The 9,788-nt window shown below is 56.3% G+C and overlaps 1 protein-coding gene and 1 long non-coding RNA gene across 2 annotated transcripts; both read left to right on the top strand.

The window, feature by feature from the left end:
- Nucleotides 1-333: 333 nt before the first annotated feature.
- On the top strand, nt 334-1,462 carry LOC112829659 (uncharacterized). The gene is made up of 2 exons (XR_003209738.2): nt 334-876; nt 959-1,462. It is a non-coding gene; the product is annotated as an uncharacterized lncRNA (long non-coding RNA).
- A 5,623-nt stretch (nt 1,463-7,085) lies between these two features.
- On the top strand, nt 7,086-7,241 carry SMIM38 (small integral membrane protein 38). Its single transcript, XM_073883321.1, has one exon. It carries the CDS (start codon nt 7,086-7,088, stop codon nt 7,239-7,241), a length of 156 nt encoding a protein of 51 aa, XP_073739422.1.
- The last annotated feature ends 2,547 nt before the right edge of the window (nt 7,242-9,788 follow it).

The raw sequence follows: 9,788 nt of genomic DNA, 5'->3' as shown, positions 1-9,788 counted from the left end.
AGATATTGTAACATGCAGAATCGACAGGGAATCAGTATGAAGAGGATGGATGTTTTCATACGGGTTTTGTTGTTATTAAGGTATGGCAAGGTCGACAGATCTGGAGGCGGGAGCCCACCGTGCCGTGGGGGCCTTGCAGGGAAGCACCAGGGTTGGCCAGGAGGAAAGGGAGCTTCGGTGGCTGGGGTGACATGAGGGCAAGAGTCTCTCCTGCAGTTTCTGTGAAAAAGCACAAGTGAGGTAAGGCAGGCAGGCTGAGGATTGGCTAGTTGGAATCATTTCGGCAGACTCTGGGGGCACCGAGGCTGTCCCTGGTCGTGTGGCACCTGCCCTGGGGTGATAAGACCAAGGGACCATAGGCTGTCCCTGGTCGTGTGGCACCTGCCCTGGGGTGATAAGACCAAGGGACCATAGCTCAGAGTGTGGGAGCCCCGATAAAGAGGGTGGTTGGGGTTTAGGCTCTGCAAGGCTGGTTTGTATTTGAGAGGCGTGCTCCTGGGCGAGCCGTTTGCCGTCTCTAGGAGTGGGCTGAGCCAGGCAGGGGCCCAGAACGCAGAAAATAAGATACATGGTTAAATCAATGAAGAATGCCTAAAAACCAATAAGAAACAGCCCACTGGCCAGAGACTCAGCTACAACTTCCTAGGAGAGGAAACCCAACACGGGGAATAAGAACAGAACTACAAGACACTGTCTCTGGTCGGCTGGATTGGCAAACATCAGAAAGTCAGCATTGCCGAGGATGGGAAGAACCCGAGCTCCTGCTCACCACTGTCTGAACGGTCACTCAGTGCCACCACCTTGGAAAATAAATCAGCATTTTTCTTGTAAAGTTAAAGATATGTGTTCCCTTCAACCAAGCACACGCACTCACAGGTAAATTCCCAAAACCCTAGTGTGTGTCTGTACACATTTGTGGTTGGACATGCAGTTTTAGGTGCCTGTTTTATTCCAACAGCTACGACACACGAAGGCGCCGTGTTCTGCCTTCCCATTGCTGTTGAGGGGCCCGCGGAGGGCCCGTCTGTCACCTGGACTTCAGTGCTGCCTTGCTCCCCGGCTGCTTCCAAGATACTCTCCTCGGCCATAACCATTCCTGATGCTCCGTAATTGATAATTTGGATTCTTGAAACCATGAGCCACACTAATGGCTGAAGCTGCTCACATTCGCCCCATCTTCGTGTTTTCACGGGCGTGTGAGCATCACATCGCAAACCTCCACAAACCCCAGCGCCTGCCTTTTTTTGCTTTCTACGGCATAGGGGACAGCACAGCAAATGACCTCTGGTCACTGTGGTGACGAGGACTCCCGCCCCGGCTTCTGCTGCTTCTGACCGGCCCCGGGGCCCGCCTGTGTGGCCCTGCGAGGCAACCGCACCTCATACGTCTTCTTTCAAGGCGGGGGTCTCTGTGTCTGTCATCTTAACATGCCCGATTAAAGCAAAATCCGGGTATGTTTTAATTCACTTGGCTGACGTTGGACTCTTTGGGATGTCTGGATCTGTGCACGGGTGTCTTTTATCAGCTGTGAAGAATGCTCCGTTCCTTTCCCCTCGTCTGCGGGCCTTTGCCCTCTCTGCCCTCTCCTCTGGGCTGCTGTGACCGTGAGTCCTACCATCCTGGGGCAGGCCCACGCGCAGCGGGGTAAGCCAGGGGCAGAAGAAGATGGGGCCCTGTAGGCTTGCTGACAGGTGCCGGGGCATTTTCCGTGAGCGAGCCGTAGCCTGGGGGCAGGCCTGGGCTAGCCTGCACTACCCTGCACTGATCACTGACTGCCAGCACCCACTGGTGACAGTGGGGACTCCAGGAGGCGTGTGGACACAAGCCCCTTGGGGTGGTTATGGGAGTATGGCATTTCTGAGGGGCAGGGCATTCGTGGGTGACACACATTTTAGTGGCGATGGGCCCCTTCTTGCGGCTCAGTCCAACTTGGAGAGCCCACAGTGTCCTCACGCCTGTCGCTCCCTGGCCTGTTCCGAGGGCCTTGCCAGGGTCTCCCCGATACTCCTTTTTAATTGAAAAATTAATAAGAGAAACAGAATCGAGGCCTAGTCACGCCTGGGAAACTGCTGAGATCTCCCTGCCCCCACTCACCACATTTCTTTTATCTTCCACAAAAAAAAAAAAAAGAAAAGAAAAGTAATACCATTAGGTCATCTCCTTTTTTTTTTTTTTTTCTATTTCTGGGAAAATCTTTATTTTGTGTATTTCTCAGGCCTCTTGACATGCTGTCTCAGACTAACGGAGGATCACTTCCTTCCAGTTCCCCTCAAAATGCCTGCTGGTTTTATCTTGCAAACGCCTCAGAACTGCAGAGCAAACCCCCTCCCTCTGTGTCCCCCCTCCCGCCTCCTTGTGAAGAAGAAAGGGCCCCTGGCTCTCTGAGGTCTTTAGGCAAAGCAGATACATCCCCACAGAGCCTTCAAAGGTGCCTCCTCCAAAGCTGCAAAACTGCCCGTTAACTCTTTCAAAGAGCTTTAGTCGGCGTGTGAAAGCTGTCTGGGTTCATTGATTAAAAAAAAAAAAAAAAAGAAAGAAAGAAAGAAAGAAAAAACCGGTATTGTTTTTAGCACTGTTGACGATATTAGTGAATCGTATCAGAGGACAGTGAGTCTTTGCAAGGGGCTGTGGTTACCTTTCACCTACTTGTTGCCTTAAACCACGAAATAATGTGGGAGTAAAGATGCCCCCGCCACAACAAGGCGTCCCCAGAGAGGCCGGCAGGATGCCTCTCCCTCCCACACCCCAAAGAGTTAAGCAGAAATGGTTAATATTCCTCCCTTCGGCCCCCACGTCCCGTATTCTAATGTATGAACTCTCTCATTCAGATGTGAGCGAGCCGCACATGCTTGCCGGGCTTGGCGACAGACCCCTCGCCTCCCCTGCACGACACGTATGGTCTCCGCTGAAACGCGCTTCAAAGCACAATTTTTTGAGCACGTATTGCTCACCTACACCATAGGCCCCCACCGTGCACGCACGCATGTGCAGCCCCACGTTCCGAGTGGGGTTCCCTTTGTCCCTTTTCGTCCGAGGGCTCAGCCCGAGGTGAGAAAGAGGGAGCAAGGTTATTAAGAATTCTGACAAGGTAGGCTGAATAAATTGTGTTTTCTTTGTGCGCCTTAATCCGGTGTTGTATTGGCTTCTCGGACATGGCTAATTTATTTGGAATTTCATTCTGTTCCTGACAGCGTCCTTGACTAGCTGTTTGATCACCTCGAGCAAAGTTACATACCAGCTTTCAACTGTTGGAAGGGCAGCGGTGTAATTTTTCTCAAGTGCATTCTCCTGGGTCCGGCTTTATGCTCGCAGCAGAATGTTTCAGATGGCTGGGGCCATCCCTTGTCAGGGGGGAGAAGCCGGCCGGCGCAGGGGTCTCCCTCGGGGAGGAAGCTCTCCACTTTCCACTTTTCCCCACTTGTCCCACTGTTGGGGATTTTAATCTGCTTTTGTGGGGCAGGAAGAAAGAAAATTAATTTTCACCCGTCTGTGCTTAGGGAGCACTTTAGTGGAAACCCAGTGTGAAATGCACGTTCTGTTGACTTCAGCACCGCCCCCCCCCCCCCCCCCCCCCGGCCCCCGGCACGCAGGCTGCGTTTTGAGCTGCAATATTCTCAGGGGAAGAGGTAATTCAGCCACAAAACTTCCGAGGGTGATAACCCCTGGTCTACACCACTCCTCATTTCTCCAGCAACTTACGCCTTTCTTGGCAGAAAGAGGAGTTGACCTTCATTCTCTCTTAACTCATATCCCTGTAATGTTGGCTTGTTTATTTTTTGTAATAGCAAGCATGTCTGCTTATAGAAGAAGAAAAAATAATGATGATTTTCATTACGCCTCCAACACCTCTGAGCACCTCACTCTTAGCACAATTGTGGCTGGTAGTTTTATAATTTGGGCAGAATCCAGTCTAATGGAAACACATGCTTCCTTTACTTTGGGCTCTTGATCCCGATGCACGCACCTTCCTACCAAGTGCCTTCTAGGTGCCTGGAATGGTGCTAAGCCCCTGGGGATCTGGTGAGAGCTCACATGCTAGACACACATCAGAGATTTGAGAGACGTCAGTGCCACGATGAAAGCGAAAAACAAACCAACCAACCAACCAAAAACCAGGGCGATAGGCTAGATGGATCCTGAGTGAGAGGATACCACTTCCCTCACCGACTCCTGCCCCGGGTTCACCCAAATTCACGGTGATCCTGAGCGGAATTCTGGGGCCTACTTTTGGCCTTTGAGTTTGTCCTGACCTGCAGGGGAGCTGGGCATTCACCACCCCCTCTAGTTGGTCCTGGGCAGGAAAGCCCCCAGGGTGTTCCCGGGCTCCGCGCTGGGCAGCCCCCACAGCCGAGCATATCCCCTGGAAGAGACTTGTGTTTGGAGCAAATGGACATTGAAGCCAGGGGTCGGGGGCACAGAGATGGGTAAAGGTTCCCAGGCACCAGGGTGCAGCCCCGACCATGCTCCAAGCCCATCGTCACTGAGAATTGTGAAATGATTAGGATGGGGAGCACATAATGTCTGCACCGTGGGGGGTGGTGGGAACTGAGCGGGCTTGTCTGCTGCGCTGTCTCAACACCGAATTATTTTCTCCTTGTGGGTGATGGCCACCTTACCCATCTAAGGTCTGCTGCACCTGCACATCAGGTAGATCCTTCTCAGGAGAAGTCAGCCCTGGGCACAGCTGTGACATTGTCCAGGGGATGGGGGCATTCACTTCCTCTCCTGAAGGGCGTGCTGACCTCAGCCTCACCGACTCTGGGGCCCGGGGACCTCTGTGCAGGAGCGGGGAGGCCTCCGTGATCCTAAGGAGTCTGGGTGCATGGGTGCCACGTGACCAGGGCGCTGTTGACTTTGCGTGTCCCATGGTGCACTTGGCAATCAGAGAAATTTACCCAAGGCCACCTTGTCCCCATCTGCTGGGTGGGGAGCCGCAGAGCAGGAGGTGGAGGACGGGGCTCTGCCTGGCGTGTCCTCGCCCCTCCGGCTGGCCCAGGATGCCCACCTGGAGAGGCTGACCACACAGGTAAGCAAAGTGCCCACTCAGGAACCAACCTCTTTTCCCTCCCCAAGTTCGTGGCTCCTTTCCCCTGGGACCTCGCTCCAGATGCAGATGGGTGTGTCCGGGAAGGCACCTCCCGTACACCTTGGAGGACTTCTCTGCAACACTCTGGAAGCCCTTATCAAGCAGCCACATCTTCAAGAATGCTCTATGTGATTACTGCTTCCACATTGGGCTCCCACTAAGTTCTCATGTGAGTTTGAAGTGATCTTCAAACCTCTGCACAAAGTATATAAGGCCAGAGCTTAATGTCACCTTTAAGAGTCATGGTCAGCAAATGCACTGGGTCACCTGGCCGGATCCACTGGCTGGCAGCTCTCTGCATGGACAGAGGCAGAAAAAGGCATTTGCCACCCAGAGAGCAAAGAAGGGCTCGTTGCACTTTCAGTCGGGGTGATAGCTGAGCTAACAGGGGTGAGTGTTGATGGAGGGATGCCGGCAGGGCTCATTGTGGGTCTGGTCCATGGTGAGCATCCAGCACACATTCACTGGGATTATCATTATGAAAATCACAAGTGAGTGCTCCCACCCTACCGCTCTGCCCATCTTAGGTTGTGCTCCTTGTCAAAGCCTTTGCATTTACTCCTTACATAGAACCTTCTGGAAAGGCTGAGCAGGAGCACATTCTCATTTTGTAGGTAAAGAAGAAATTCAGGAACTGGCTTCAGGTGGCCCGCACTCCTGGAGGCCCCTGAGCCTTCTCTCTGGTGAGGTACCTGCGGCTGGGCCATTTCCCAGGTGAGGACGGGCTTGGATCCCCAGGGCCAGACTTTCAGAGACCTTGGTTCCTCCCTGCCGGGCCCTCTGAACTCCAACTGGGGCTCCTTTGTGTTTTGAGGCTATAGGGTTGGAGTTGGAGGACGTGACCAAACTGTCTCTTCTCCCAGGAAAGCTTGGCTGGGTAAGGCCAGATGTGGGGAGGTGGGCAGAGGCCGCGGAGGTGTGCTCGGGTGTGCACATCTGGGCTCCAGCGTGCATGTGTGTCTGTGTATGCGAGCGTGCATGCCTGGGTGTGGGTGTGAGAGTGTGTGTGTGGCAGACAGAGAAGGACGAGCGGATGCTGTCATTTCAGAAACGGCGTGGGGACATTTCTCAGGACGTCCTCTCTGGCGGCAGGGGGATAGTCGACGACCCCGCGCCCGCGCCCCGCGCCCACGCTGCTCCCTGGATCCGCGCGCGGCCCTTCTGCTCAGACCGCAGCCCTCCGCCTCGCTTTCCCGTGAGGGGTCTGTGCCCAGAGAGGTGGAGGCCCCGGCCCCGCGTCGCCTGCGAGCGCAGGCCGAGGGTCACCGCGAGGGCGACAGGGGACCCCGCGGGGCCGGGCCCTGCTGGTGAGCGCGCAGGTCTCCCCGGGCGCGGGCCCCGGCGGGCTCGTCTCCGCCGCTGCTCGCCTCCCTCTCCCCGCGCGCCCCCTCCTTCCCGCCCGCCCCAGCCCTGCCCCGCCGCCGCCGCCGCCGCCGCCGCCGCCGCCGCCGCCGAGTGATAGCTAATTGCGCGGAGAAAGGGCTCGATTGTGCGCGCGCCGGAAGCGCGGGCGTGGGCGGCTGAAAGAGCCGGAGAAGGTGGCTGCCTCGCCCCGCAGCTGCCGCCCGAGCCGCTGGGAGGTGACGTCAGCGCTGGCGAGCGGGGCGCCGGGCGGAGCGGGGGGGGGGCGCTCGCGGCCTCCCGCCCGGGCCGCTCCACAATGCGGCCATTGTCGGCCCCGGGGCTGCTCGCGGCATGAATGGCGCCCGGGCCTCTTGACCGGGGAGGCCGCTAGCCTCGCCATCCGGCCTCTCACCCGCCAGGGAGGCCCGGGGATTGGAGCGAGGCCGCCCCGGGCCGCCCCGGGGAGGGGAGCTGGCTGGACCCCTTGCGCCGCCCTGGGAGCGATCCTCCCCCACCCCCCCGCCCAGCCCCGGCTGGCCCGAGCTCCCTCGGCCGCCTGGCCGCCCATCTGACCCTCTGCAGAGCGGGGCCTGCACCCCAGGACTGGGGCCTGCACCCCAGGGCTGGGCCCTGCGCCGGACCGCGCGGCCTCTGCATGGCCTCCTGGTTCGCGGGAAGCATGGGCTCCGACCCGCTCATGGTCCTGCTGGTCCTCATCCTGCTGGCGCGCTTCATTCTCTGGTCCTGCCTTGGCACCTACATTGATTGTAAACTGGCCCGGCGGCAGCCCCGCAAACCCAAGGCGGACTAAGGCCCCTGGCGGCCGGCGGACTCTGAGTGTCCGCATGGGCGGGTCTTCCTCTCCAGGAGGTCAGTGTCCCTGAGGTGTCCTGTCCTGAGGCTGAGGGTGTGTGGGAGGATGGGGCAGGACAGGCAAGCCACTCCTGTATCCCACCCACATGGCAGAGATGGACTGTGTCCTACCCAGACTGCCCAGGGCTGTCCTGGTGATGTCCCACGTCCCATGTCAGGACAGAGGGGCCACCACTGCCTGTCTGTCCACCAGGTTCTGGGGTCTGCTGTTGGAGTGAGTGATGCGAGGGTGGGTCTTGCTTTAAGACTCTCTCTGCCTCCAATTCTTCATAAATATGTTTGCAGGACAAGGTGGGGATGAGCCAGAGGGCTGGGGGGTAGGAAGGAAGGACAGATGTGGTCACATCACAAGCCAGGCCTGCCATCAGAAGCTGCCCTGTGTCTCAGCTTCCTCTTGTTCCCCCTCCCCCCCCCGGGGGGGGGCATAATAGTTCAGACAACTGCCTTGGTTTTCCCTTAAGCAGACCCCTGGAGGGTCTTAGGACAGACTTTTTGACACCTGAGTTCAAGCCCAGCTCTGGTTGACTGTGGGTAAACTCTCTTTCTCCATCTCTAAAATAATCCCTGCCTCCCTCAGAAGGGTAGAAGGAGGGTTGGATGAGGGGTGGGGTGGCAAGCCCTCCATATTCTGCACACCATGGGACGTGTGGAGGCCAATGGAGAAGAGAAACCAGGAACCCAGGGCCCTTTCTTCCTTTCTGCTTTTAAGTGTGTGGCTGAGACACGCCTCCGAAGGCTGATAGGCAGGAAACTTGACAGGAGCCAAGAATCTGGTGCCTCCTTGCTGCCCACCTCCCTGTCACACCCTGCCTGAGCAGCAGGTGGTAGCTGGGTGCTTCTCAACCTGGCAGCAGATTCTAATTGTCCTGCAGATTTTAGCAAACACGATGGCCAAGTACCGGTCCCCCTGCCCCCCGCCCCCGACCAAGAAGCAGGGGCTGGGGGCAAGATGTCCCCGGGAGGCTGAGGCCTGGTTGCACTGTGCCTTCCCCAGAGGACTGGGGACTTCTGTCAGAGCAGAGTCTTAAGGAGCTGGTGTCACTGAGCAGGGCTAGCCGACTCAGGAAGCCCCGACCGGGAGCCACCCTTCTAGCCTTGTGGCATCCTGGCAGAGGGGCGATGGGCCTGAGTCAGGGATGCGGTGGGACCTGATGAGCTCACCGACACCGAGAAGATCTTGTCTTGCTCCAGAAGGACCTGCTATGCTTGAGACAACCTCAGGGACTGGGGAACCAGTCAGCAGAAGCAGTGACCTTCTGGGGGCGGGACTGACCAACACCAGAGACTTTTGATGGTGGGGTGTCTTGGAGGATGGTTTAGAGGTGAGGACCTTTTCTTATAGATGACAGTCTGGGAAGTCTGCACAGGGTGGGGTTACCATGCATGGATTCGTCCAGGGCTGAGGCGGGGGGTGGCTGTCCTCTGGGCCATTGCATTGGCCAGTGGCCCAGCAGAACTCACATCCTCACTGTGTCAAGAACCTGATTGCAGGATTAGGGGAGAATGTGTTCTCATTGTTCTTAAGGAAAACGTCGTCCAGTTCTCTTTAAAATGATCGTGCATGATTTTACCGATCTCTTTAAGAGGAATCACGGTTGTTACCGCGATCATATAACAAGGAGGGTGGCCAGCCATTCTGGTTGGCCTCGGACTGCCCCAGTTTTAAAAATGGAAACCTCCATGTCCTGGGAGACTGCTCCCTCTTGGGCAGAGAGCTCCCCATCCCTGCTCTGATGGAGGAAAAGTCAGTTCACACAGCCTGCTGATGTGTCTCCAGTGGCTAGCCTGCCCGTAAGCCACCTGCTGCCTGTGTGTGCACATGGGTGCGTGGAAAGGCACCCCCCCACACACACTTGAGGTTCACCATTTGGTCCAGTGGGCCAGAATTCTGGGGCTCTTGCTGCAACCCCTTCTGTTGGGGTTGTCTGGCAGAGAGGACAGGAACAGGAGGCTTCTACCAACACAAGACCCCGGAAGAAGACCAGATTCTGCCAGTGTTATTTGAGCCCCTTTCCACTTACACTAGTCAATATATTTCTTTTTTCCCCCACCTCTCAAGCCAGTTTGCATTGATTTCTTTATTCACAACTGACAAAATTCTGATGCGTGCAGGCCTCTGCATCCACGTACCAGCCATCCATCTACAGCCTCATGACGCATGCCTGGCTCAGAACGAGCACTCAAGCCATGGCATCTGAGTGAATGAGAGGATGTGCCCTGGTCTAATACCAGGCAGCCACTGCATCTGGCTGCAAGTAACAGACAAGTAAACAGTGACTTCAACAGGAGAAGCTTTTTTTCCCCCTCTTCGTTTTTCAGATCATCTGAGCTGAAGGCAGATGCCTAATGACTGAGCCACCCAGGCACCCTCACCTGTTTCTTCTAATGTGTTTTAATGTTGCTCCTAGAAAATTTAAAAGTACATATGCAGCTCACATTTTTATACCACACAGCATCGTGCCAGAATTGCATAATGTAGAGAAAG

Source organism: Callorhinus ursinus, unplaced genomic scaffold (genome assembly GCF_003265705.2).
Source record: "Callorhinus ursinus isolate GAN/ISIS: 27379988/994484 unplaced genomic scaffold, GSC_fseal_2.0 scaffold51, whole genome shotgun sequence".
Lineage (NCBI taxonomy): Eukaryota > Metazoa > Chordata > Mammalia > Carnivora > Otariidae > Callorhinus > Callorhinus ursinus.
Note: the sequence above shows the minus strand (reverse complement) of the source record. Positions and strands in the feature narration are given on the sequence as shown.

Bases quoted from the DNA above. Each gene is read 5' to 3' on its own strand.
- SMIM38 (XM_073883321.1), top strand. From the start codon at position 7,086: ATGGCCTCCTGGTTCGCGGGAAGCATGGGCTCCGACCCGCTCATGGTC.